Source organism: Daldinia caldariorum, assembly GCF_022478825.1.
Source record: "Daldinia caldariorum strain CBS 122874 unplaced genomic scaffold F4812scaffold_2, whole genome shotgun sequence".
Taxonomy (NCBI): Eukaryota; Fungi; Ascomycota; class Sordariomycetes; order Xylariales; family Hypoxylaceae; genus Daldinia; species Daldinia caldariorum.
The window spans coordinates 1497810-1525606 of NW_025953038.1; the positions used below are offsets into that span (position 1 = coordinate 1497810).

Genomic DNA, 27797 nt, shown 5'->3' on the forward strand with positions numbered 1-27797 from the left:
GCTATATACTACACAAGAGTGTTAAGAAGTAAAATCTGAACAGTAGAGTTTATGCGGCACACGGGTGTCTAATTGGACTGCGTAACCTTAACTTCAGCTAAAGTTAAACTACATGGACTTATTCGCAACGTAAGGCTTCCGAGTTAAGGTATGCTAGAAATGTCATCGCATGAACATTGTCTTTTATCATTGAATGTTATGTTATATTTTAAGGATAGGATATGCTCAGACAATTCTTGCCCCTGAAGCACTGCACACCACCCCCATATTCCGGCGTTTCGAACATGAGCTTAACGCTGAGTTTATACGGCCATCAATCCGAATTTAAGAACACCCTCCAGATGAACTTTGTGCTGTATAGTGTGGGACAGCCGATGTAACAATGCGGTTATTGACAATCCACGAGATTGGAATACAACGTTGCGGCTTGGCCCCTGGAATCAGCAACGCGGTTTAGGCGTAGTCGAACGAAGTTAAAATTTCAAATGTCTGTTAGAACGATATCTACGAACGTGGAGCCGGAACTAATGAACAAATAATACCTAAGTAGCTCTATTCGTAAGGATGCTGTTCTCTGCACAATGATTAGTAGTAAGTAGTAAGCTCCCAACTACGCCTACCCTTTCTTTTTATAGATTGATCATGGCTTATAAGCAAAGACTATATAATCTCTGTGCTAGATGCACATTACGTAGTAGAACTAGCTAGCTAGGTACCCGATGAACCAATTAGTCGTTGATCTCGAGAAAATCTCAGATACCTAGCGACAACGCGTAACTAACAAGATAGATATATCATGACTCTGGCTAGCTCTTAACAAAGTTATTAATGGATGCATAAGATACCTGTCATATTAACACCCGCTCATTCCGCTCACCATAATCATCAACGTCTCCGAGTCCGCGTCTCCGGCACGGACTCGAAATCGTCCGAAATTTCGTCGTCGCTAATCTCTAACGGCTCCTCCTGTGTCGCCTTCTGTGAAAAATTCAGCTTTGTCTGCCGCGTCTTTGGCGCAGCTTTAGACGTAGTGCTAGTAGAGGTGGCTCTCGATGCCTGTGATGACCTAGTAGACACCACCCTTGCCGTCGTAGCTCTCGCTGTAGTGCGTTTTGGAGGTGGGGGCGGGTCAAAATCATCATCGTCCATTACGACGTCTTCCTCTTCTTCGTCCGATTGTTCAAACACTTGCGCTTTGCGGCCTCGGCCTTTGGCGGGTGCCTTCTTAGCTGGTGTTGGCTTGGGTTTAGCTGCCGCCGCCGTAGCTGCTGGTCTACCCCTTGCCCTTGTTTTTGGTGCTGGCGCTTGTGGTTCTGCATCTTCCATATCTTCATCCTCGTCTTCTACAACGAGCGCTGCTTTTATTCCGCGTGCTTTCGGCTGAACTGCTTGGGACTTCGTCTCGCTGACGGCCGTCCCGTTGTCAATCGCCTCGGGTTGATCCTCCCAGTGGCCGTCTAGATCAGAGTCCCACAGGTCTGGCTTTGGCTTATACTTACGTCGGCTGGCTTGTTTCAGGTTTCCAGCGTTAAACTGACGTTCGAGACTTTGCTTAATATTTCCCATCGCGGCAAGCACGTTCTCGGGATCGGCTTCGTCTCCCTCGAGTAGTAGCATCTGTCTCACTTGCTCTGAGAGAGACTCACTGACAAACGACTCCATAGCGTGTTTATCGTCTTTGTCGACGAACTGGTTGACCGCATCACCAAATGGTGCCTGGGGAAGGATTTTTAGGGATTGTGCCTGGGCAGACAAAAATTCTTCAACTAGCTTGCCGACTTTAATATTTTCTATTTCGCCTAGCGCTTCTAATAGCTCCTCTGACATTTCCATGCCTTTTGGAGTTCTCCCTATTACGTATTAGTGACATATACGATAGCAAAGCTAGTAGTTCACTTACTCTGCGCCGTCTTTTTTCGATAGAAATGCACAACGTCGTTAGTATTTGCCACCTTGCCTTGAAATCGGTTGGAGAATCTTTGTGGGTTTTCGATATCGTAATGGCCCCCTTCGGGAGCAGTGTATTCCACCTTTAGACGAATTAGGGGAAGAGGTCGTTCACCTTCAAGAGAGTCGCCCTCTTGAATAGATTCCCACTCGGCGTTAGCTTCTTCTATCATCTCCTCGACTACATCCATCAATTTCCGCGTAAGCTCCTGGCGATTTTCTTTCTTCTTATCTAGACCTTTAAATCTCTTGTCGTTTGCTAAGATGATCTCGGTGGTCATAAAAGGGCGAACTGATTTCAACCGATGCTTCTCTACTTTAAAGTCTTTCCCCGTGATGCTAACGACGGCAACGTGTTTGGCTACGGCTTCTCCCGGAACTAACGACGTGGCTACAGAGGAGCCTGGTTGCATGACATGGAACCCGGTTTCCGGGTTATGCGAAGGATCGATTAAACACTCGTGCTCGTGACCCCAAACGACCAGATCTAACCATTCGGGCAACATGTTCTCCGGTAGATAACCGGTAGCTGTGTGAGCATGATGGTTCTGGTGTACGGCGAGTAAGTTGAACCAATCGCTTGATTGCTGATTTGGTCTAAACCATTTGACATTATGATCACGGAACGTACGAAACATACGTTCATCTCGCACGTTACTTAGTCCGTAAAGTGCCAGTTTAGTCATTCCCTTCTGAAGCAGAACCGGCTTAGCTTCGATGTCATCTGCTCGAGGCACACGTCCAAAATAGTTGACGAGCCCGGCTACTTGGAGTAGATCCAGGGAGCAAAAATTACCCTCGCCGCTAGGATCGTCATGGTTTCCGTGAATAGAAAAGACGGGTATGGAGATATTTATATCGGGGTCTTCGTAGTTAACATGCCCAAAGGCACCCTGGAAGACTTCATTGGCGTCGCTCAGGAACTGTATCTCACAAGGTTTGTTGCCAAGACAGTTCTTCCTTAACGATCGCATAACCTGGAACATAGCCTTTCTAGAAGGTTTATTATCGTGGAACAAGTCGCCGGCTAGTAGCACCAGATCAACCTAGATGGTGAGCAACTATAATTAGAGCTTGGATACGTTACAGGCGCTTACATCTTCCTTCCGGGCTAAATTCATGATCTCGTCGAATGATTTCCAACTATCATCGCCACGGATCGGATCTCGTTCCTCGTAGCCCACATGGTTATCAGTTGCGACAAGGATGCGTATAGTATCCGGATCTGTATTCGGTTAGGTACCTTATAATTATAATTCACTTATACCCGAAATTGTTAATGAATGCCACGGCGTGTGGAAACTTACCTGTGAATTGTGATTGTGGCATAATTATTAACGTAAGGTTCAATATTAAAGATGATTTTAGAAGCTGACAAATATGAATGTGATGAATACGAAATTAACTAGAAGTGCTATAGGTAGTTTCATCAGACATCATTTCGTTTGTTTAAGTTGTTTAAGTTAGGTAATTTCTGAAAGCCTTGATATCCCACCGGTTTGAAAGATAATAGCTTTAAGTGCTTTAGGTAAGAACATGGAAACGAACCGGAAGACGCGCCTCGCGATTGCCCCGCTGACTCGTTATCACGTGCCTGGACTACGTAACTTGCTATCTGAAGCAAAGTACGAAGTACCTATAATCACTTTACAACCATTTTTGATTGGAAATTAATAAGAAATAACAATATATATGAGTATAAATCATAACATCTCGAGATTCCGGTAACCAATAGTAAAAATATCTTTATATAGCCCAAGTCTTCATATACTACTACACTTGTATCTTGTTAATCTCCCGAATCCGTATACGTATTGTACAAACTGCCTGTTATTCTTCGCTAGCATCATTCTGCCATAAGAAGCTGAAAGCCGTGTTTCTAAAGCTATCGAGTAATGCTAATTAATACCGCAATTCCAAAAAAAAAAAAGTGCGCTGATGCAAAAAGAGCAAAAGGTATCCTTCCAAAACAGAAAAAGGGTTCCATCCAGGTCCCAAACAAAAACATCATCCCTCTTAAAAGCGTATTCGAACGCATACCCGAGGAGAAAACGCCTGTCCGAGAACTGAATCGAAACAAGAGACCCAAACCTAAGCCCGATGGATAAGACATAACAATAATGTAAAATCCGCGTTTCGCACATCTCATGACGAATGTATTCCCCCAATCCCCCAATTAGCTGCTATCTCACACTTCATGAAGTTGCCGACGGAGCAACTGACTCCTCTCCGTTTATCTTCTCAGCTACTTCTTCCCACCATACCCCATGGGCTTCTCGATCTACAACCCCTACTTTAACAATCTCATCGACGATCTCTCGCACTTTCTCCACAAATTCAGGCAGTCCGATGCTTGCGAGCTTTTCCCCGGCTGTACTGGTGGCCTTGACTTTTTCGCTCGCAGAACCGGCTTGCAACCTAGCCAGGATGTGGCTCCTGATTCGAGTCAGAAGCAATTTCAGTACCGGTTCTCTGGGGTCCGCGTTGTCACGCTTTGCATCCATGCTAGCGGCGAGGACTTTGGTTACAAGGGCTTGTAAGTGTGTCTTGGTGGCTGTTGGCATAGATCGCCCAGCCTCGAGTGCTGCCATAATGCCGTGGGTAGCCGCAGACAATGGAAGTGGCTTTGAATCGTCATCTAAAGACTCAAGAACGGTCAGGATGCGGCCAGCTTCCGTCCTCCAAGGAGCTCGGACATCGCGCTTGAGCATATTCTTGCACTGCAGGAGAATGGCACCTGTTGTGACAATGCGCATCGTCTGACGGCCTATACGGGCACGGCGTTTTACGTCAAGGGCGAGCGGCTCTGGTACGGTCTCGTCTGATGGTAACGGTTGCGTAAACTCGTCCAATAGCATCTGCCAATAGATTTTGTCCGGAGTGGGCCGCGAGCGTGGGTGATTGATTCCCTCGGGGTCACGGCGCGAGACTTCCGCATGCACCTTATTGCGCGCATTTCGCCAAGAAGCCTCCGCGCGGTGAAGTGTAATTGTACCATTCTCCAGCTCTTCGGCAAATCTTTTAGTTTCGTACGCAGAAGCATGCTCTACAAGACATGGTGCTGCAACTTGCAACATGTAGTTGGCGTAATCATAAAGCATAGTATCGATAAATGAAAGGAGTGCTTCAAGGCGGTCAACGACATCTCCTTGGCTAAGTTTGTTCTGAACCAGATCCTTTACCTCGTCGTCACGAACCGGAGCGCAGAGCTTTGGGAGAAGAGACCCCATAGATGAGAAAAATCGCTCATACGAAAAGCTACCGGCTAGGAATTGCTGTTGTGAGACCTCGGTGTCAAGAATTTCGCCGATAAAAGTGTACATGGATGAACCAGGTTTGACCAGATGCTGGAGTCTATCTCTGATGTAGTTGGCCATAATCATAAGATAATGGAACTCCTTCTCTGCGTCTCTAGGGCCGGTTTTTAGATCCTGGAACAGAGGGTCCATGCGAAGCTTATGCTGCTCCTGAAAATGCTGATACTCGATGCGATACTCCCGGTTGATGGCCAACTCGTGAACAATTACCCGATTGTCAGGGAGAATCGGGGGATAACTCGGCTGACTTATATTTAATTTCAGCTCTTTCTCCTGGAGCGGAGAAGGCGGCGGTGTTAAGGTCTGCAACTGCGAAGAGACAACATGATCGGCCGATGCGTTGCCTGCGATCGACTTGCTATCGCTAAGGGTATGTTCGGTGGCTCGTGGTTTCATATCGCCTGTAGGCTTTTTCGCAGCCCTGGCCTTCCTCGCTTGCTTGACAGCATCGAAAATCATTTTCTTGCCTCGCTCAGGGCCAGCTAGTCTCTTTATTCGGACCATCAGCATCAGTTGATTGTCCTTGATACTCTGTCGATAAGACTCGGCAACAGCCTCTTCGGTACGATCTTTAACGGTCTCAAGTATGGCATCAAGTTCCACGAATTGCAGGACCATGACTTCGACTAACGCATTCGAATCACGGGCCTTCCATGCTATGAAGGCATTGTGGAATGTCGCGTACGATTCTGGTAGAGCTGCCTGCAACGACGGAGGAACTGTATAATTATTCATCGATGTCAGACGAGAAAGGATAGTCTCGAAGGAGATTAGCAAATCTCGCGCCTTGCCGACGAGATCCTGTAACTGCGGATTAGCTAGATCATCATGAGGAATGGGTTGCCCTTGAGAAGATCCAACCTGCTCCTGTTCTCCCCTGTGATCTTTATTGCTAAGGACCTGGGTAGGATGGCCCAAAATTAAGAAAGCGCTCAGGAACGTGCGGACAGCGGTCATCTCATCCACTGAGCCAGATTCGCCCTCCTGCAAGCCGCAGATACGCAAGACTCTTGACGTGAACAGGAGAACCCTCTCCTGAGCCAGTAGTTCCGTCACCTGCTCAAACGAGGTATCCCTGACACTATCAATGTTCAAGCCAAGCTCAGAGAACTGGCGTACCGCTATCCTTCTCATTACTCCTCTCCACCACCATTGGATCTTGGACGCTGCTACATCCTCGCTCATGGGTACAATGTCACTTATGCTTGAGGATTCTTGTTCCTCCTCTGGCATACTACTCGTATCAGATCTCTTCGCCATTATGCTCTGACCCCTAGATCGTTTCGCGGTATGGCGACTGCGTAATTCTTCCCTTCTCCTCTCGGCCTCAGCCAACCGCTCCTCCATCTGGGACCTGAGCTTACGCAGCTCTTGCTCCCTCTTTTCTTTCATGCTTTCGGCCACTGCTTTGGCCCGTTTTACTTCCTCAGCGCACGCAGCGACAATTTCGGCTAGGTTCTTCTCTCTAGCCTGAGCAGCGGCCAACGCACGCTCTTCCATGTTGGAGATCTTTTGCTGAGCAACCTTTGCCATAGCCGCTCTCAAGCGCACCTTTTCAGCATGCGCTGCCCTGTCAGCCAGACGGGCTTTGCGATCCTCGAGTATCGAGGCGCGACGCATCTGTTGGGCAATGTATTTGCTCTGTGGGCCGCCATGGTGGTTGAAACCATGGGAGGACCGCGAATGCGCAGACGATATGGAGTTACGGCGTGATGAGGCGGCTGACTCTTTTCGACGATTCTGGCTAGGTCGATAAAACCGAGCAGCTATGTGAGGAGGAGGGGTGTATATCCTAACGCCCTCCTCGTCTGTTGTCAAATTCATATCTAGATCGGAATCTACAGATGTCGGGTCTGGAGTGCCTATTGATTCCTCGATATTTCGAGAGGGGTCGGTCAAGTGTACGGAAGCGCGACGCATTGTGAGGTGAAGATGAATATGTTGAATTATAGGAGGGGCGTTTTAAACGCGCTTATCAAGCGTAAGTCCGGGGTTAATTTTTGATGCGATGCACGTAAGAAATGAGAGGGGTGGCGGCACGACAAGAATGGCGAAAAAAAAAATCAGTTGACTGTCTGCAGGCCGTCTGCAGTAACCAGTTGGGTACGTTATGGGTTATGGGTTATGGGTCGTAATTTGTTATTGTATAATTCGAGAAAGGCAATGGAATCGCAATTCTATGCTCGTTGTTACTATTCGTCTGAGTGCGGGCTTCACCAACCACAAGCCACCAACGTAGTTTAACGCAGCTAATGTTAAAGTGGAAACGTATGGGACTTGAAATGATGAGCGACCGCCACAAGAACCGTAGGAAGGGGGGGAAAGATACAAGTTTAGAAGAAGGAAAAGAAGAAGAAGAAACCAACAGAAAAGGGAAGATATATGAAGAATACAATAGTACCTGTAAACGAGTCGCAACGATGGCGAACAATTACAGGATTCGGTACTGCAGGATTTCCCGGGTTTGACGGAATGGGAAGAATATAACTGTTAAAAACGCAACCAGAAGAAGAAGAAGGTTGGCGTAAAGTTCCAGTAACTGGTGAATAATAACTTGGAAAACTTCGGGCTGTCGGGCTGCCAGGCTGGAAGCTGAAAAACATGGTACCTAGACCTGGTACATGTTAATACTTCGTACGTACCTAGGCTGCTAGGTAGTGCACGGTACTAGTACAAAATCCCAAATTCGATTATGACAGATGACGGAAGAATGGCAACTGAAAGGGACAGACGCAGCAACCCCCGGTTCCAGCATTGAAAGTCCACCTAAATGAAACGGCGAAACATGCAAGAGCGCGTAAGAGGTACGATATGGTATCTGTAAACCGTAAAGTGTGCTCTTAGTAAGCGGGGCACCAGTGCGTTCTTTCCGTTTCCACCGCTCCGCTTCCGTTTTCTCATCAAAAGGTTAAAGAAAAAAAAAGGGTTTTAAAAAAAAGTTGGGGTTACAATATCTCATCAGTGGATTTGTTACCTACCGGCGCTACCACATCTCATCTGCTCATCTGCATTGCACATGCATAAGTACCTCCTACTAGGTTAGCGTTGATTCCAGGTTTTTAAGGGTCGCAGGGTGGTTATTAATGCTTGATATACCTAGGTACCTAGTAATGCTTTAGTGTTTGAGCGTGCTAAAGATAGCATCACGTTGATCAGATCTACCTATATCTAGATATTCCATCTCACGTTTGCTACCCGCCTTAAATTATCAGGGGACCGGCAAAGCAATGCGCGCTATGACGCGTCGGATATCAAGACCCTGAACCGCATCAGAACTTTTAGTCTCAGCCGAACTCTGGAAACCATAGCATTTACCACCTGATGTACGGTGCGACCCTAGCTTATGAGGCTCAAGGACAGCGAGTATCATCACGATCCTACTTCGTACAGTACCATACGCTAGATATGATATATATGTGACGTTATACCAAACCGTGTCATTAGCGTATAGTTTAAATACCAAAGACGCTCTCAATAGACCAAACGTTCAATCTGGATAGAATAACAGGTACGCTTTGTGTTCATCTGCGCTTTGTTCTACACGTGTCTAGGTAGGTACCTAATGTAATCAAAGATTTCTCCTGCAAGCAGTATACCGACAATCGCTAGATATGTCGCTTGTAAAGGAATACCGGGCAAGTCAAACTGATGCCGAAGAGCCTATGTTCAGTTGAATCCTCGCAACATCGAGGAAGGGTATTGAGTGGAATTTTCCACGATATCCAGAGAAGGGTGCTTGAGTATGGATGTCCGTGCAGAAGAGGCAGCGTTAAGAGTGACTCATGATATCTGTTCTATGTATTATTTCGAATGCTTCCTAAATCAGATGCGAGAGAAATTCAGAGCACACGGGTAGAGGATCCAGAACGGGTCCTGATATTGAGCGCTAGAAACATAATATAAGAGCAGTAGTTGGAGTAAGAAAAGAAAAAGTGAAGAGCTTTGACTCTGCATTCATTGCGGATTGGGACACCGATCATAAGGACTTCCTCCTTTCCCACGTTGTCTAATCATTCTGGTATTGTTGTATGTGAGGATCCTCTATTGAATCACGGTGTATTGTAAAGTGTCGGCTAATTGAGTTCTCATTAGATTGTGTAAATGAACCTGAAATCAATGACTTGACACGAAGAAAAGAAGCTAGTGAAGACATCGCCGTTGGGATACCCTTGGGGAAAGATCTTTTTCGAAGAAGTCGTTATCACTAGATGCAGATGGGCGCGTAAGCGTATAACTCATATCGACATTAATCTCAGAAGTAGTGAATGGTGGGAGTTTCCTCAGTGCCTAGTAAACCCAGATTGCGAATGGTTAACAACCTCGCAGTATTCATCTGTCCTCCTGACTTCGGTTCCGCTGACGGCAAACATAGGTTAGTTCTTCGACTTTGGGCGTGCTCGCATTGTAAAGGCCAACAAGAGGAACTGTTATTAGGTACTTAGAGAGGCGCCGATACGGCAAGAAGGGATATTTCGCCCCTGAGAAATTCGGTGCAGAGTGGGAACATGTTGCGCCTACGGATCCTTATGGTCGGGGGTTTTCCGAGCAGCAGGTTGCTGATAACTACACGGTGTCTGTGGCAGTTCATGACAAAACGAGACATGGTCCCAGAAATCGCCCGTCCTTAATAGACTTGCCGACCCGGGCAAAGAGAGGCACGAGAAAGCTACTTCCCGACGAGGATGGCGACGAAGTATAGGGCTAGGCGTAGAAAATCTTCTTTAACAATCGCGATTATCTCGGGATGAATCTTCCCGTATTCTATTACTACCTAGATTTACTGAGGCGCCTCCGCCGCAGCCAGCCGAGGAAGGCCAGGGTTAGGGCAATAAGGGAGGTGATGCGATGGATAGGAGAGAGTGGCCGAGGGTACACAGACTGTCAGGCTGTTAAGTCTGAGCACATTTGGACAAATAGAGCGTAGACTACGTTTTGCTTTATTTCTGATTTTATATTGTTTACTTATTGGTTTATCTTTTAGAGCTACCGCTCATAAAAAGTGAAGGAAGACTGCACTCAAAGCGTGCTAATAATAAGCACGTGTAAGTCGTATACGGGAGAAGTGTCGTGAGGCTCTGCATAACTACGTCAATCTCCATGTATGTAAAGTGCAAATCCATTGACCAGATTTTGCGGAACTTCAGCGTCTCATCATATTGGATTAGAAGCCGAGGTACCGCTGTTCTGTTACATGACCCAACTATCCTCGTCGTACAACCACGTGTGGCAGCAGAGAAGAATATACGACTCAGCATTATGTGTAAATGCCTACGAAACAATGGCGAAATTATTAGATCTAGGAGCTGGCTGTCCCTGAATTAGTCTGCGTTGTAAGAAGTCAAAAGGCTCGACGTCTTCGAGTGAAGACATGTCAAGGGGCACGTTGTTGAATGATTGGCCCAGAAAGGATCTTGAGACGTGCAAGTCCACGAATAACCATGAGGTCGAGACCCAGGATTTTTTTTTGCCTGTAAGCTCAACGAGATGGAATATGGTTCCGTACTTGCTTTAATTCCGTCTACGATCGACAAATTTGTTCAACGACCCGCTCCGTTGATATTTAGGGCTTCTCGGATGCTTTGCCGTAATAAGTACAAGCCATCTGTGCTCAAGGGAAGTAAGCCACCTTACCTTAGGTACTGATGTGATGCACAATCAGCGTAGATATGGAGACAGTCATGCTGACTCCAAAGCTCCATACGTCTTGGAAGCAATAGTTTGGAGCTTCTTCAAAGATGAGCTCTATACCAACGATGCAAAGGGAGAAGGTGCATGTCGGACGAACAACGTGGCAGCCCATGGTAAAATCAAACGTAGCATGACCCAGAAGTGCCAACCTAACACGAGTAGCACAAGAGCTATCGTGAAGCATTATCCCTCATAGCGCTCATATCCCTCATAGAGAAGTATGATATAGCCTGTTATGAGTGACGGAGCAACAACGTGTTTTTTGAATTAGGGAATAACCGAAGTTAACGACAGCAACGATGACAATAATAATAACAGCAGCAACAATTAGACAACACGTCAGAGCGGAAGTCCAAGCTCTAATCTAAAGAACTGCCTGACCCTCGGCTCCTATTGAGGCGGTCAGCAAGCCCAAAAGGTCGGGAGGATCGAAGTTTTCTAGATTGCATCATGTTTTTCATCACGATGAAGGTCTGCTTCTTAGGCGCCAAGCAGCCAGCCCATAGCTCGATAGAACCCTGAAGCTACCTAGAGGTATTGATTGGACATCTCGATCTATTATTAAGTCTTAGGACTACGGTTCAGAATACCAATGGTTATTTTACTGGCCCAATGGTTATGAGGCGTGATGGTTCTGATAGTACGGTTTTGGAAAAAGAGCAATTCCTAATGCAGGGAGGTCGTATCTAGCGGAAGATGAGCTCGATAGGATCTGAGAAAAGTCGATCCACGGCTCTTGGGAACTCTTGGAAAGACTAATAAAATGCTTTGACCGGTTAGCTTTGCACGTGGGTGCTTTTAGCGTTTGGATCGTCAGTGGTATAAAAAGGAGGCGTATGGGTTTTTAATGCTTTCAATAGTCTCTTTTTAGTCTTTTGGCATAGGTGGAGGTACCTTTATAGGTACCTCTTAGCGGATACTTGTAGATGTAAAAGCCAATTAGGTACTGAAAAGCCTTCAATGCTACTTAGGTACCTGCAATGTTATGCTGAATTCTGGGTTACTGCGTAAAATAGGTACATCATATGCTGAGAAGATAGATACCGTTGTTTAGGTATCGGAAGAATTGGATGCACTGCATACGTGTAATTTAGGTACTGGAATCCGGGGGACCCCTCCCCAAAAAGTTACCCGGCTTTGGGTAATTTTTTTTTTCTTGGAGGGAAAGCTGGGAAGAGATAGGTACGGTTAATCGGCTGGTACGTTGGTACGTTCGATACTACATATGTACGGTGGAGGGCTCCATTTTCTCCACTTTGACCGAAACCGCCACCAGAATTAAACTTGTACCTCTTTCTAAGGCTTTTTGGTGTCTAAGCTTGTACCTTTTCATCATAATTCAACTTTTTATCACTTTCAATCCCGAATACCACCCGCTCTGCCGCATCCATCTCCTGCGAATCATTCTTTCCACACTGCCATGGTATTCGCCAAATGTTTAACTCATGTCCAGCCCGCCTCGTAAGCCCGAAAATGCCGCAACTGCCGCAACGGTGAGCCCCCAAGGTGTGGCCTCTGGGAGTCCCAATGCCGCCAATGACGCCGCTACCAGTTGGACAGCGACTGTCAGCCCATCCTCCTCTTCCGCCGCTGTGACTGGCTCGACCTCCATATCTGACCATGCACGGCCAGCTGCAAGTATTTCGCCTGCCGTACCAGCACCAGCACCAGCACCAGCACCAGCAACAGCACCAGCAACAGCATCCGTACCAGCACCCCCCGGCTCCCAAGTGCCATCCGCATCCACCCTTTCCTCATCCCTCGCTATCAACCATGTCGACCAAAATAATAATAAGTCACGACCTCCCACGGTCCTCCAGAGATCCAATGGCCCGTCCTTACTCTCCCAAGCTCTGGCTTCTGCTCGCGGAATTCTCTCTTCACACGCCTCCCAACCCCATACAGAACAACGACGTCCCGAGCAGAAGCCTGCACATTCTAATGCACCGAACCGGCCTAGCCCTCCGAGAACCCAATCTGATACTCCTGTCGGGCAGCCCCTAATCGCTCCGCAAGATGACCATCATGAACGGAACGAACATGGTTCTCTGACCCCGATTGGCCAAACGGGGCTTGCTGAGGCCTCCAGAGCGATATCCGCGCCGTCATTACCCTCTACTACCCATCTAGACGGACAAGCTGTAACACCTTCACCTATCGCCATGCCCGGAACTATTAGCTCAACCACAACGCTTATAGGGAACAGGGATTTGGATTTGGGCATCGGCAGAGGGCGCTCATTGGAACGCACCGAAAAGGAAATTTACCTAAGATTGTTGAACCGCCCTAAGACGCATTCCGATAACGTTGGGGACACCGCGTTTTCTCATGCAGTCGGCACTACCGATATCGCACCATCATCTACTGGCGATAAGCCGGAACACTTTTCTGACCCGCGGGCCCAGTATAGGGCTTGGAGAGTCGACCGTACACTCTCCATGGGCCCGGAGAAAGCTTGGTCCATTGGCACTAACGATATAATCGGCCATCAAGATGGACAAGTCGAAAAATCTATCACGGAGGTGTTAGCCGGGGTTGAACCAACTCGGAGTCGGAAAGCAAGTCACAGTCTACGCTTTTTCAAGGAGGGTCTCCCAGAAGAACAGGGCAGGCGGAGGGAATCCAAATCAGTAGGACATCAGCGAGACAAGTCATTGCTCGCCAAGGGCTTGGCAGCAGATGTGAATCATCAGAAATACTCCGACGATAACAATATTATTCAGTCGCCCGTACCCTCGCCCCAATCTATTGACGGCGACCAACCTCCTTCCCATGCGCCGAGCGTTAAATCTTTTCCTTGGGGTACGTCAGACGCTAAGTCTGTTCCTTGCGAACCTACTGAACTCGATTACTTTGGCCTGCAGTTGCCGCCGAAGCATGTTGCTGAGTCTACTAGAGCATCTTCTCGAGAACCCTCTGCTCCAAAACAAAGTACTTATAACGGACCCAAGGGCCCTGCTGATGTGCCCGATGAAGGTCTCGGTGAGATTCGGCGGGAGTCAAGTGACACGGCTGAAGTTGGAGGAGTAGCCGAAGAGGGCGACGAGTCATCCGAAGAGAAAATATCTTCGGCTGTGTTTCTGCCGCATCAGGGATTGAATCAAACCCCGGAAAATAGAGATGCTCTCCAGAAGGATTTCAAGGCTTCGCAGCCTGTCTCCCGCAAACCCCACAGTGAGGATTTTCACCCTTGGTTGGTAAAGGCGGATGAGCCTGAAGCTGAGGATAGAACGAGGGCTGATGGACCTGACGGTGGTAATATCAACCGTAATAATGATCCAGCCCCGCGTGTTGGAGACTTTTCGCGAATAGATGATGAATGTGCTATCGAAGATGAGATCGAGTCCCCCCAGAAATCTCGTGATATATCTGCTAGGCCAACTTCCCAGTATTACGAGGACATGGTGCACGATCACCAACATGAACCAAAATTACCGCTTGAAGCAATTGAACTTATACCCTATAAGCATCAGGTTGGTGGCCACACAACCATTTGGAGATTTTCCAAGAGGGCTGTCTGCAAGCAATTAAACAACCGAGAAAACGAGTTTTATGAGAAAATAGAAAGATATCACCGTGATCTTCTACCTTTCCTGCCCAGGTGTGTTTATTGCCATTTCTGTTTGCCCTCGTCCAATCCCCAGTAGAATTTCTATGGGGCCAACTTCCTGTTGAACCACAGCGCTAACGTCTTTTTAGGTATATTGGCGTTCTCAATGTCACATTCCAGAAACAGCCGCGACGGAAGTCGACGGTCAGGAAAGACGACGGCCATGCACCAGAAAAGAAGATAGGCGAGCAGGATGAGCAGAAGAACAGTCACAATGGATCAGCCAGCTTGAGTGCCTTATCGAGGCTTGACCCATCAGATAGGGAAGATCAGCGTTACCATCGCAGGATTGTCAGTCAATCCCTCCAATCGTTACAAACGCCGATTCCCACGGTTACTTTTGTCGATAACCGTCATATTCTGCCTCGAAGTTTACTTCGGCCTGCGGTGTCCGCATTTAACGGCGATGGACGCCCTAGAAGTGCATCCGCCGCTCTAAGCCAGCAATATTTACTTGACAAAGGTCTCCAAATAGGGGACAAAGGCGCTACGATATCGAATCGACCATCTCTAGAGGACCGGCATGCTAACAGTTGGGGCGCTACGACTGTTAATAAAAGATTACGAAATGAGGTATTCAACGACGCCTTTCTAAAGCAGCCTATTGCAATACACAAACACCGGAGACCAGCGTCCCAGCATCGGACAATCTCTCGTCGCTCAATGAAACAAGTCGAGCGGCCCATGACTGCGGAGAGTGTTTTGCCAAGCCAACAAGCACAGGCTACCGGCCACGCTCTACATTCTCGCGAAGCGAACCCACCAAAGACTCTTCCGCAGCTTCTGCAGACTGACCATGATGCTGGCTCCGATACGGTTTGCTCAACAATTGAGGGTTTGGATCATGTGAAAGATGTTACGGGAACTAGCGCCCCCGAGCCTGAAACTTTGTCGGAAAAGTTTCCACAGAGGCGAAAACGACGCAACTCGGGAAGTAAACTCAGACGGAAGCCCGAGGATGTAACGGACCCGCGTGGCCATCTTAAGTATTTCGAAGACCCAGACGAAGTTGAATACAGAATAGACAGTGAACCGCACGAAGAATTGCGGGGTCTTGTACATAAGACAAATGGGCACAACCAAAAGGTCGACGTAAATGAGCATGGGACTGGAGATGGTTCTGTATTTCAGTCTAATCTCTCATCAGAAGTACCAACCGCTTTTCCGAGCCCAACGATGGAACTCAAGAAAATCCCACGGCCGATTAACCCAAAAGAGGCACAGACGCAGCGCGACTCGAGGGTTGAGTATTTCCTACTGCTGGAGGATCTCACTGCAGGCATGAAACGGCCCTGCATCATGGATTTAAAGATGGGCACCCGTCAATATGGTGTGGATGCTAGTCCAAAGAAACGCGAATCGCAACAGCGTAAATGCGCCAACACGACATCCAGAGAGCTGGGCGTTAGGGTTTGTGGACTGCAGGCCTGGGATGCTAAGTCTCAGACGTATGTCTTCAAGGACAAATACTACGGACGTAGTCTTAAGGCAGGCGCGGAATTTCAAAACGCCTTAACCATGTTTCTCTACGACGGGGTGGATTATAGCAGCGTCCTAAGACATATCCCGACGATCCTGCAGAAATTAAACCAACTTGAAATGACCATTCGGAGGTTACGCGGTTATCGATTCTACGCGGCCAGCCTGTTGATGTTTTATGATGCAGATAACTCTGACGAGGGGTATGATACGGGTGCTGACGAGTCCACCACCGACTTCCAAACAGATGCCGAAGATATGTGGGATGCCAGGAGACGCCAAAGAAATAAGAAGGAGATCGACTTCAAGATGGCTGACTTTGCCAATAGCGTCACCGCGGGTGATCTGGCAGAAAATAAACCATGCCCACCAAAGTATCCCAATGAACCAGACCGCGGATTTCTCCGTGGTCTTACGACCCTTAAGCAGTACTTCTTAAAGATACAGAAGGACGTCCGCAACGAGCTCGGATTAGTCACCCCGCGTAGGCAGAGTGAAATTGGGAATGAAGTTGAAAGGGACGATGTCGAGGAGGAAGAAGGAGGAGAAGAATTTGTCAGCGAGTGAAAATGCGGATTACCAGTCCCTTCACGACATACTACGTACGGCCCGCTGGCGGCTATAATAACAACTGAGCGATGATAAACTTTGCTTCTCTGTTTATAGTTTTCGGATGGATACCCTAGAATGGCGCACCGGTGTGTCAGGTCATCGGTCCGTAAACTGGCTCTTTTCTTTGGTTGGTTGGGTTGGTCTAAATATAATCATGATGTTTTTTTTTCTATTTTTATTCCTATTTTTATTGCTTTTTTCTTTCCAACTTCAACATACCCTCACGTTTTAGGTGTCTTGCGATACGAGAAAAAAAAAGCAACGGTGACCAAACTGGAGAGGGAGTAAGGCAGTGGACTAATTTTTTTTCCCCACTGGCCGTACGGCAGCAAAACTACAGCAGCCAATAAGTTGAACAGAGTCTCGAGGGGGAAGTGGATATCAGAATGAGATGAAAGCTAGCTTACGCTACCCACGACGTTATTTATTTTATGCAGCTGCCGGTTCAAGTTTAGAGGGGTGTGGTACATGGTGCTTATGGGTAGTAGATAAAAATATTTCAAATAATGAATTCATGAGTTAATTCTTTTGTGTCTAACGGTGCATGTAATCATCTTGTGCAATGGCTCATTCTTGAATAAGAACCGGCCATTATCAATTATCAATGTATGTACTACTGTATGTAACAATGTATATGGAAACATACGTAATGCACGTACTTTGTATATCATTCAACAATGGATCACATGAAATTGGTACATGCCTAGGTACCTGTATTAGACCTATGCAGATGCTGGTCATTGCGGGGGTGGCGGGTATCTATTAGTGGGGGTTTGCAGGTTTAGTAAGGGGAGTGTAGGGCTGAGGGCTGAGGAACAAGCAGGGAAGGAATGACAAAGCTCCGATACTAAAAAAGGTCAACGTGGTTTCCAATAAGAGCCGCAACTTTTTCCCTTAACATCATCATCATTACCACTATTACCACCATCACCATCACCCCATCCGATGGGTTTCGCCTACATTCAACCCTCGACGATATGACGGAGAAGACAAAGGCGACCGAGGACAAGAAGACTATCGTCTTCCTCCATCCCGACCTGGGTATTGGCGGTGCTGAGAGATTGGTCGTTGACGCGGCGGTCGGATTGCAGAATCGAGGACATAAAGTCGTTATCTTTACGAGCCATTGCGATCCGAAACATTGCTTCGACGAGGCGAGAGATGGTACGGTAGATATCCACCACCCCTACCCCTACCCTACCCTACCCTACGCAGCACTATATATAATACTGCACTCTCCCATCCACTAACTCACGGTCTAATCACAGGAACCCTCGACGTCCGCGTCCGCGGCAACACCCTCGTGCCGCCGAACATCCTCTCGCGCTTCAGCATCCTGTGCTCGATCCTGCGACAGCTACACCTGATCCTGCAAGTGTTTCTGACCTCGGAGCTGCGCTCCCTGTCCCCCGACGCCTTCTTCGTCGACCAGCTGAGCGCTGGCGTGCCCCTCCTGCAGCTCCTGTGCCCGCGCGCCCGCGTCCTCTTCTACTGCCACTTCCCGGACCTGCTGCTCGCGCGTGGCCGCGCCCGCTGGTGGAAGCGCGCCTACCGCGCCCCCTTCGACGCCTGCGAGCTCTGGAGCATGAGCTTCGCCGACGCCGTCGCTGTCAATTCCCAGTTTACTAGGGGCGTCGTGAGCCGCACCTGGCCGTCGCTCGCGAGGAGGAAGGACTTGCAGGTCGTGTATCCGTGCGTGGATACGAAGGAAAAAGGAAAGTTTGATGATAGTGACAATGGAAAGCCCCTCTGGAACGGCAAGAAGTTCCTCCTCAGCATCAACCGGTTCGAGCGGAAAAAGGACATCGCGCTGGCCGTCCGCGCCTTCGCCGGGTTGGACCCCACGTCTCGCGAGGGCGTGCGGCTCGTCGTGGCCGGGGGCTACGACCCGCGCGTGGCGGAGAACGTGGCGTACCACCGGGAGCTCGTCGAGCTGTGCGAAGCCCTCGGCCTGCGGAGCATGACGGCCAAGACGCACGTGACGGCGCTCCAGGTGCCCGACGACGTGCAGGTGCTGTTCCTGCACTCGGTGCCGAACCTGCTCAAGGCCGCGCTGCTCGCCTCGGCCCGCCTCCTCGTCTATACCCCGGCCAACGAGCACTTCGGCATCGTGCCCCTCGAGGCCATGCTCGCGGGCGTCCCGGTCCTCGCCGCCGACACGGGCGGGCCCACGGAGACCGTCGTCGAGGGCGTCACCGGCTGGCTCAGGCCGCCCGACGACCCCGCGGCCTGGACCGCCGTCATGGACGACGTGCTCAACCGCCTGTCCGCGGACCAGCTCGCCGCCCTGTCCCGGGCGGGCGCCGCCCGCGTCAGGGACCACTTTGGCGAGGCGCACATGGCGGAGCGGCTCGACGACATCGTGGCGCAGATGCTCCGGGCGCGCGGGCGCACTTGGTCCTGGGGGCCGACCGCCGCGGCGCTCGGGCTAGGGGGCGTGGGCGTGGGCGCGTTGGGGTTCGTGCTGGCGGCGGTCTTAGGGATAGGGAGGGCGGTGGTTGTCTTGTCTTGAGCGAAGCGAGGAAGCTAAAATATCTAAGGCTGTTATAAAGTTAGTTATTTTAGGTAGTTAGGTCGTCAGTTAGTTGCTCGATGCCCCTCCCCTCCCCCCCTCCCTATTTAGCAGAGATAGGTAGAGGTAGGTAGGTACCTATAGGTACCTATATAAGCTTAGGCTTGGAGGGCCCGAGACCGCGAGTGGAATTTAATGGATACCCACACTACTACTTACATATGCTTGTACCTATGCCTATGCCTTAGGTTAGGTAGTTTTTCACGTGTGGTTACCACTTGGTGACCCGTGAGTCGCAACTAGACTGTTCAGTAAAGCCGCCTAAGTAATATAGCCCCCTTACCTTTAGGTAGTACGTATGCTTAGGGTAGGTTAGGTTCCGTTACGTGTTCTTCGACCTCGGGCCCTAGGGGCTCGGATCTCCCTCCTACTAGCTTTCCTCCGTCTATTTAAGAGCTGCCAAATCCATTTGGATTTTGTCATAGTATGTGGGAATCACCAAATGAACCTACCTACATACTTTGCCTAACACTCAAATATATTTCAGATTGAAGTCTTCGATGACACTTTCTTTTCCTTTTTTCGTAGAGTTAAGTTAACAATGCACATCTCAAGTTTACGAATCACTTATCATGCAAATATTAGGCACCTAACATGATGCTAACAAAAATATTTTAATCTTTAATTCCATCTCTATTCCGGGAAATACTTCATCATATATTCATACACTGCGACGATACTCCCTACCATACCTACCTACCTACATTATTATTCTCATTCCCATGCCTTGAGGATCATCACGGCTAACAAATCACAATCGCATTAGACCAACACTTTACGGACTGAACGCCAAGATGTCAATTCGTCGAAGACAATCCAGCATATGTACATCTTCGCCAGCGACTATGGCTATAGTAATACAGACAACTACCTTGGTAGGGAGCGTCACAGGAATCCGCATATGTACAACAAACCAACAAGTATTTTTCTCGGGAAAAAAAAGGGAGAGGTTCCGTCTGCCTTCATAATGCTCCCTCCTATGCAACATACTCTTCCTCTATCTCACGTCCAGTCCGCCAATCCGGTGAATATTCCAGGCCTCCTATTCTTCCCTCGTTCCTTCCACTGACGACTGTACCATCCATTCCCTCCTGTGGACGTCAGGTCATAAAAGAGAAGTCTCGTCTACATCTGGTGGTTGTTGTATGCTAACATGGTGAATCGAATGTGAAACGACGCCGAAATTCAAATAAATTTTCGAACGAGGAACCAGCATCATCTAGTCTAGTTTTGGGTTTTCGCAACGAACACCTATTAACAGTTACGCGAGCGGCCGGACAAAATCGGATGAAACAAAAAGATGCTGACTCCGTCTAAGCGACAACTTAGCAAGCCTGAGAATTGGTCTGTGTCTCTCTTAATTCCTTGTCGAAACAACAAATACTGACACGCCCGCACAGTCGAAACCTTAACCTTATAATTCAATTTCGTCAAAAAAAAAGAGAAAAAAAAAAGAGGGAGAGCTGAGAGACACTAGGGTCTCTTGTTTAGATCAGCATTGTCTGTCAGCCGTAAGTTCATAAGCCCTTCTTGCTCGAGTTCAATCCATCGCGCATCCGTATCTTCGCGGTTGGATAATGATGCCGGCTCTCGATGATATGAGTGCTCCTACCTCCCATACCTATCGGGTGCTGGCGGTGGACGTTCATATAGATTGTGTCTGTCCTGAGGTCTTAATTGGTGTTGCAGCATCGCCTGTTGTTGCTGGTCACGTAGCTGTGCCTCTCGGATCTCCTGGGCAGAGTGAGGCTGGTAACCTCTATCATAAGCACTCACTGGCGTATAGCTCCTAGGTGGGCCAGGATCGCGAGGATCTCGCCCGGGAACCGGCGTATTTGCATATCGAGGATACGCTGCCGGCGGTTGCGGAGGTGGCGGCTCAGGCGCCCGTGAAGTAGGTGCATACTGTGGTAGAGGCGGTTGCATCCGATGGGGTTGGTATACGTCTCGAACATCGCGCAAAGCCATGGGATCATGGCCTCTCGGAGCAGATGCCCAAGAGGGCTGCGGTGGCACCGAACTGCTAGGTGGAGGCGGTTTCGGTGTAGGGGCATGTTGTGCAGCCCATGCTGACTGAGCTGGCGGAGGCTGCGTAGACTTCGGAAGCTGTGGAGGGTGTGATGACCAAGTAGGTTGTGGTTGTGGTGGTGGTTGTTGCTGTTGCTGCTGTTGCTGTTGTTGTAACGGATGGCCCTGATGTGGACCTGGCCAACCCATATCTCGGCTAGACTGAGACTCGTGGCCTCTGGGAACGGGATGCCCTCCGTATTGAGGTGGAGGAGATGTCACATTGGGCGGCTGAACCTGCGCGCCATACTGATATGATGGTTGTGATTGTTGATATTGCATTTGAGCCTGCTGACTTGGAGGTGGATAGTGATGGGCACTCTGCGGCGAATTTACTACTTGCGGTTGGTGTGTAGAAGGGAAAGATCGCGGCCGGCCACCGTAATACTCTCGCTCTGCTGCTACATCTAAAGGCATATGCCGGGGAGCATTCAAAGACTGGGCTTGAGGTGACGCAGATGCGTAAGGTTTCAAAGGGGGCATTGAAGATGGCGCTGGTGGCGGGTTCCGACCATACCCATAACTCTGCTCTGATTCTCTCCGAACATGAGACGGCGGCGGCGGCGGCGGAGGGGGACGCGATAGACTGGATTGAGGTGGGGGCGTTGAGGATGGCTTCGCAGCAGTAGGCACCTCGGCCACCCGCTTGGGCGGAGGCGGAGGTGGGTCATCATTTAGAAGTGCCATCAAACTAGATGTCTTACGCTCCGGGGGGCGGGTCGGCGCAGAGCCGATCGCTGGTGGCGTTGGTTGTGTTGGCGGGGCGCTGAACGGCTCCGTTCCGCTGCTAGCTCCAGATGTCGGCCGTGATAGGTTCGACATAGCACGTACACGTGGGGATGGGATACCTTCGCCCGATAATGCTCTGCTGTGATGCTGAAGAATGGTGGCGAAAGGCGCCTGCGGAGCTGGTGCCGGAGCTGGTGCTACGGCGCGAGGAGGATCAGGAGGACGGGACATTGGCGTGTTGTCTGGACGAGATGTTGCCATTCGGATACTCTGGTGGGCCTGGGAAGCATATGGGTCATATTGGTGGATGAGATCTGGTTCCTGTTTCACGCGCAGGTGCTGACGATCTTGGTGACGCAGCTGCTCCTTCGGAATCTTGGGCTCAACCTTGGGTCGTTCCGACTGAGGCTCGATAAGGGACGTAGGCAAGGGGTGTCTTCCCATGGGGGGCTCGGGCGCCGCTGGTGGTCCTTGTTGAGTGGTCTTCTGAATCAATGGGACGCGCTGATTCTGCTGAGCGGGCTGTTCCCGCTCTCTTTCACCGAACGAGAAAGGTGCCCTCATAGGACGGGGAGACATTGTCTGCGTAGCTGGCTGGGCTAGAGGCTGCGATCCAGGCGGGGTAGCGCCGTGGCTTTGAGCCATTGAAGGCTGAGACGGCACAAACGATGCCTGTAAGAGCGTGGGCTGCGGTTGTGCTGCAATGGGAACGTTGAAGCGACCTGTTGTCGGCTGTGAAGGTTGAGAGTGTTCGACTTTTGCGCCAGGACTATCTTCCATCACAGCATCTGCCGCCGCGAGTGGTCGATTGCTAGACGTTTCATAGCGTTTCTTAACACCGGAGCTTGGTGCTGGGGGCGCAGGTCTCTTCTCTCCTCGCAATTTTTTGGCGTCTGCCTCCTTAACAATATCTTGCCAGTCGTTGGTGTCCTTCTTCCGGGTATAAAAGTTTTTAACCTACATCAGTTAGCAATAATGCATATAGGTAAGTAACTAAGTCAATATTGGCTGGATGCTTACCATGACCGGAGTTTTAGTCCGCATATGCGTGGCAATAGCTGCCCAATCGCTTCCGAAAGAACGAAGCAACTGAGGGAAATCATTCGCCTCGGGTACACTCCAGTAACTAGATGCTTGTGTGCCAGACCTGCGATCAGATACTGTAGGAGTACCAAGATCAAGCATAGCAACCGAAGGTTGTTGTGGCGGCTCGGGGCGCAACGGCGGGGGTCCCATCGCGTCCATGGGCATTGGAACCGGTGGTGGTGGCTGTTGTGGCTGTTGTTGAATGCCTCTTTCGGGGCTGAGTATTGGTTGTGCGTGCTGGAATGGTGCGGGAATGGCGACTTGTTGAACGGCCGAGGTGCTTGGTGCCAGTTCGTATTGAGTTGGAACTCTACCCGCTTCGTTTGGCACCTGTTGAGAGGTCCACTCCGAACCATGAACCCGAGAGCTAGATCGCGAGCGGTTACCTTTAATCCCCGCAGGCGGAGCTGCAGCAAGTGTCTGGTTAACCCGGGGTTGTTTCGCTTCTCTGTCCTTAGCAGCCCGGCGCCCTCTAGGCTTGCGTTCTGGCTTTTCGGAGCCTCCATCTCCCTTGGAGCCAGCCCCCCTACGTCCAGGAGTACCGGATGGTGTTCCTTCGCCATCCGTGGCTGGTGTAGCCTCCGAGTTAAAAGTAGGAGCAGCCGCACGCCTAGGTCGGCGCCGCTCGCCATTTTCTCCCGTCTCCTGGTTTTCCTCGTTCTCGTTATCTCCATTACCAAGTTCGGAGACCAGTGCACTAGACCGCTGTTTGCCGCGTCCGCCCTTCTTCCGTTGCCTCGGACGCTTCTTCAACTTCTCCTTAAGGTTAAGTTCGTTTTTCTCTTTCTTAAGATAATAGAATTGAATGCTAGTTCCAAAATCTCTATTCGCCAATGGGTCAGAAACACGACCCCACTGCTTAGGAAACTCGAGGTACGCTTTTTCGAAAGTGGCCGTTTCTTCTTCAGTAAAATTATCCACGGGAGGTAAAAGCTCCCAGGCTGCGACGATCTTCTCGGGCTGAATGTGTCCGGTAACGTCCTGATAGAAATCGTTCTCTCGCTCCTCGGGAGCTTGATACTGACGAGGTAGCACTGCCTCCTTCTCAGTCCTGTACCTTTCTCTTTCTGCCTGCATTTGCCGCTCTCTTTTCTCATCCTCCACGCGTCGGGACTCTTCCAAGATCCGTTCCAAGTCACGTTCCGACGCATACCTGCTCCGCCTCGTCCCTTCGGGCTTCGACTCGTGGAAACCAGGCTTGTGCACGGTGCTCTCGAATCCAGCGATGCAAGTAAATTTTTCTCGGCTTTTGACAGCTACAGGGTCATTAGACATAGTGAACCGTAAATAGTGATCATAATTCCTGTCATAGATCGACTTCACCCGCAACTCTTCTGTCAATCGATGTTGTGCTTCGTCATGTAGCCTGTCCAATATGAACGCACTGAGGCTTGCATTCTGAGCGTCCATCGACTTAAGAAAAGCTGCGTCCTGAAACCATGGCTTCTCATCAAAATAAGGGAGACTGTCAATTGGAGGAGTTGCCATATGTTCTCGGACGATTTCGATTGTCTGAAGGTCCACGTCCTCTATATCCGTTTCATCCTCGTCCTCCGCTGGAGATGGTGTGTTTGAGCCCATTTTGCTGATTTCTTGCGATTGAATCTGGGCCTCCTCAAACGGTGGTTCCGCGGATGGCTTGTGAGAGACTGACAGCTGAGTTCGGAGCGGAGTTTGTAATTCGGAATCGGGTTGGGCAACGTCTAAGACATCTTCCATAAGTACATCTCCATCATCATTGCCGGGCTTATGTTCTTCAGCGACCGTTTCCTGAACCGCGGGTACATCGATATCGTGCTCGATAGATGGCTGAGGAAGCTCTGCACTTGAAGCTGGAACCACTGGGGATGGCTCTTCAACTACCGGCTGAGGGGTCTTCTCTTTTACAGTCTCTTTAGTGTCAGTAAGCTCCTTGATCTTCTCGACTTGCGGTTCTGGTTCTGCAGATGCATTACCAGGTGGGGGAATATCGTCTGGGACTTGGCCAACCATCTCCCCCAAACTTTCAGGCTCATTCAGAATTTTCGTGATAACTTCGAAAGATACAATTACATGCCGCACTATCGCATCCATCGGCACAGCTTCCTCAATTCCTTCAAGTCGCTTCAACTTTGCCTCCACTTCGGCCATTTGCGATTCAATGACATCGCCAAACTCCTCATCATCTGACTCCGACGACTGGTCCAGAATGGGCAGCTTTACTTCCTTCCGAGGTTGAGAAGCATGTTTCGATGGAACCTTGAGAATAGGTTTTCTTTCAGGTTTTGGCTTTGCCGCAGCCGTATCTGCGACCGGTAAAGGCCTCGATTCGACAACGGGGGTTTCTTCGACTAAATTACCGGACTCGTCTATTTCGCCGTCTTCACTCTTACCTTTGCTACCGGGTCTGTCGTGAGGCTGATGTTCCCGATCCCGAGATAGCTTATCAGACAGCGGAGGTTGATCATGCTTGGCAAACTCCCCAGCTGAACTGATGGGGCGAGAATCATGAGTATGTTTCTCTACAAAACTCATATGTGTATCTGCCTTCGCATCACTGCTGGGCGGTCGTTGGTCATTATCCACCGGCTGATCTGAGTGCGTTCCGTCAGGACGAAACCCAGCGGGCCGTGGTTGGGCTAAGCTCTGGGACCTGCTAAGTTTCGGTGACTCAGGAACGCGATTCTTAATATTGGGATTGATCCATTGCTTGCTTGAGGGTCCAGGTCGTGTCTGAGAGCGCGGGCCAGAAGGAATAGCAGCTGGACTCATTTCCAGGAAGGACGATCTAGATGGACCGATAGGCGGCAGTCTTGAATCTGTACTAGGCGGAGGGCCTGGTACTGGAGGTCGCTCTTCCTTAAGGGCCCTCGGTCCCGTTGGAGGCGCCTTGCCCGTAGCCGGACTGACCTCCGTCGTTGACGTAGTTCTATTAGGTACGGATCCAAAGGATGGCGCGGCTGGAGCGACTGGAGGTGGTGAAACATCTTTCGGCAGTAGTGGGGGCGGCTCATGTGATGCTCTCTCGAGTTTAGGCCGTACATCGCGGTCACGTACATCTCGATCGTCTCGGTGGTCGCGTGGACGCAAGTCGGGATCGAGATATCTATTATCACGGTCGCGGTCGTCTCGATCCCTGTATCGTCCCTCTTGAGAACGCGACCTAAAAGCCGAACCATATCTATCACGATCGTCGTAAAAACCTCGTCCACGACCTCTATCCCAATCGCCACGGCCTCTACCTCGGCCTCGACTACTATATCCACCACGATAGGACGAAGGTCCGAAAGGAGGATCGGATGAAGACGATCCTGCGGAAAGTGGGCCGTCCCTTGATCCACGCCGAGCTCGCTCTGCATCAACACCTAGGGGAGGATCCCTTAAGTCTCTCGAATCCCGGAAATCCCTACCAGGGGGTGATCGTCCACGGGGTGACGGTCGCCGTCCTCTAAAGCTGTCTCGATCACGGTCACGCCAATCTCCGCGGTCGCGTTCTCGACTACGTTCATCGCGGTATGAATTGTCTCTCCGATCTCGGAAGTCGATATCTCTGTCTCTCCCTCGATCCCGGCTATCATCTCGCCAACCTCTGCCTCTTCCACGACCCCGACCGCGGAAATCTCCAGAGTATCCTCCACGAGGTCCACTAGGCGCATCGAGTAAGGCTTTGGGCCCCCTAGGCGGATCTCTTGAGAGAGGTGCATCGCGAAAGCTGTCCCGGTTGGTCTGGAACGCGGAAGTGTTCACTCGGGATTCGGCAGAGGAACGCCGCGGTCCGCCGTCGCTATACAATGATCTCCGATCCGGCGAGCGATCTCTCGATCTTGAACGACGTGAATCGCCATCGTACCGCGATCCATTGTAGCGGGAAGCCCTAAGCGAGGTTAGATTATTACAATAAGTAAACCTGGGGGTCATCCTAGATTGATGACGACCTCCTCTGCCTTTATCATGTTTTCCACGAAATTGCATAGCATCGGGGCCATATCGCTATTTCGAAGTATGTTTACTTTGTTTCTTTTTCTTTTCTTTTTTGGGCCTTTTTTTCAAAAGAAAAGAGAAAGAATTTATGTAAAGCGAAAGCAGTCAATCTTCGATACAATACGTTGATAGAAGATGATTGTTCGGATGAGTTTGTGTTGATATTGATATCGGGCAGGCGTCGAATGAGAAAGTTGACTTACATGTCTGTCAAGCGGCAGAGCAGGCCCGCGTATAAATACCCTACAAAATTCTCATAGAGTTATTGGCTAAAATGTACGGGCGAGAGTCATGAGACCTTAGCGACGGCAAAAGGCTTCAACGTGATGGTTTGAAGATTTGGCGATAAAATTGTGGAAGTACGGGCAATGGAAATTAGGCGCTTCGAGTGCAACCCCTCCCTTACGCTCTAAACTTTAATGTGGCTAGGTACATATACCTAGAACACCTTTTTAAGATTGAGATATTGCTATGCGACAGGCTTGGGTAGTGTTATATTGTCGGAATCCCAGATGGGGGGTGGTTTTGGGGTTTTGAAAAAACGCAATGTTTTCGATAAGGAAACGTTGAAAAGACAAGAAGGTTTGAAGAGGCTGAAATTGGAGACCCTCGAAAACACAAAAACTTCGCGTGGCACCTGCTGGAGACGGATTACCACTGCCAGAGAAAATCCAAGACAGGCTAGACTAAAAATCGAACCCCCCCGAGCAGGGATGCAGGACACCCGGAA

At 49.7% G+C, this 27797-nt stretch overlaps 6 protein-coding genes across 6 annotated transcripts; 3 read left to right on the forward strand and 3 right to left on the reverse strand.

Moving 5' to 3' along the window:
• Nucleotides 1-178: 178 nt before the first annotated feature.
• F4812DRAFT_178855 (DNA repair exonuclease) lies at nt 179-3569 on the reverse strand. The gene is made up of 4 exons (XM_047930014.1): nt 3255-3569; nt 3045-3172; nt 1901-2993; nt 179-1850 (listed from the first exon to the last, which is right to left on the reverse strand). Exons 1-4 carry the CDS (start codon nt 3274-3276, stop codon nt 886-888), a joined length of 2208 nt encoding a protein of 735 aa, XP_047793752.1. The 5' UTR covers nt 3277-3569; the 3' UTR covers nt 179-885.
• A 529-nt stretch (nt 3570-4098) lies between these two features.
• Nucleotides 4099-7390, reverse strand: F4812DRAFT_178848 (T-complex protein 11-domain-containing protein). The gene has a single exon (XM_047930013.1). The coding sequence runs from the start codon at nt 7182-7184 to the stop codon at nt 4143-4145; it is 3042 nt and encodes a 1013-aa protein (XP_047793753.1). The 5' UTR covers nt 7185-7390; the 3' UTR covers nt 4099-4142.
• A 2181-nt stretch (nt 7391-9571) lies between these two features.
• On the forward strand, nt 9572-9963 carry F4812DRAFT_455550 (uncharacterized protein; the record flags this gene model as incomplete). Its single annotated transcript, XM_047936842.1, has 2 exons — nt 9572-9636; nt 9699-9963. 2 exons carry the CDS (start codon nt 9572-9574, stop codon nt 9961-9963), a joined length of 330 nt encoding a protein of 109 aa, XP_047793754.1.
• A 2434-nt stretch (nt 9964-12397) lies between these two features.
• Nucleotides 12398-16608, forward strand: F4812DRAFT_455551 (SAICAR synthase-like protein; the record flags this gene model as incomplete). Its single annotated transcript, XM_047936843.1, has 2 exons — nt 12398-14553; nt 14652-16608. The coding sequence occupies 2 exons, from the start codon at nt 12398-12400 to the stop codon at nt 16606-16608; spliced, it is 4113 nt and encodes a 1370-aa protein (XP_047793755.1).
• Nucleotides 16609-17463: 855 nt separating this feature from the next.
• Nucleotides 17464-19374, forward strand: F4812DRAFT_414078 (glycosyltransferase family 4 protein). Its single transcript, XM_047932847.1, has 2 exons — nt 17464-17817; nt 17922-19374. Exons 1-2 carry the CDS (start codon nt 17631-17633, stop codon nt 19163-19165), a joined length of 1431 nt encoding a protein of 476 aa, XP_047793756.1. The 5' UTR covers nt 17464-17630; the 3' UTR covers nt 19166-19374.
• Nucleotides 19375-20563: 1189 nt separating this feature from the next.
• F4812DRAFT_178960 (uncharacterized protein) lies at nt 20564-27288 on the reverse strand. The gene is made up of 2 exons (XM_047930015.1): nt 23042-27288; nt 20564-22978 (listed from the first exon to the last, which is right to left on the reverse strand). Exons 1-2 carry the CDS (start codon nt 27056-27058, stop codon nt 20834-20836), a joined length of 6162 nt encoding a protein of 2053 aa, XP_047793757.1. The 5' UTR covers nt 27059-27288; the 3' UTR covers nt 20564-20833.
• Between the last annotated feature and the right edge of the window lie 509 nt (nt 27289-27797).

Bases quoted from the DNA above. Each gene is read 5' to 3' on its own strand.
- F4812DRAFT_178855 (XM_047930014.1), bottom strand. From the start codon at position 3,276: ATGCCACAATCACAATTCACAG. The intron at 3,173-3,254 runs GTAAGTTTCCAC...AACCGAATACAG, and splicing joins GCCACAATCACAATTCACAG to ATCCGGATACTATACGCATC. The intron at 1,851-1,900 runs GTAAGTGAACTA...AATACGTAATAG, and splicing joins TCGAAAAAAGACGGCGCAGA to GGAGAACTCCAAAAGGCATG.
- F4812DRAFT_178848 (XM_047930013.1), bottom strand. From the start codon at position 7,184: ATGCGTCGCGCTTCCGTACACTTGACCGACCCCTCTCGAAATATCGAG.
- F4812DRAFT_414078 (XM_047932847.1), top strand. From the start codon at position 17,631: ATGACGGAGAAGACAAAGGCGACCGAGGACAAGAAGACTATCGTCTTC. The intron at 17,818-17,921 runs GTACGGTAGATA...GTCTAATCACAG, and splicing joins CTTCGACGAGGCGAGAGATG to GAACCCTCGACGTCCGCGTC.
- F4812DRAFT_178960 (XM_047930015.1), bottom strand. From the start codon at position 27,058: ATGCAATTTCGTGGAAAACATGATAAAGGCAGAGGAGGTCGTCATCAA. The intron at 22,979-23,041 runs GTAAGCATCCAG...TAACTGATGTAG, and splicing joins GGACTAAAACTCCGGTCATG to GTTAAAAACTTTTATACCCG.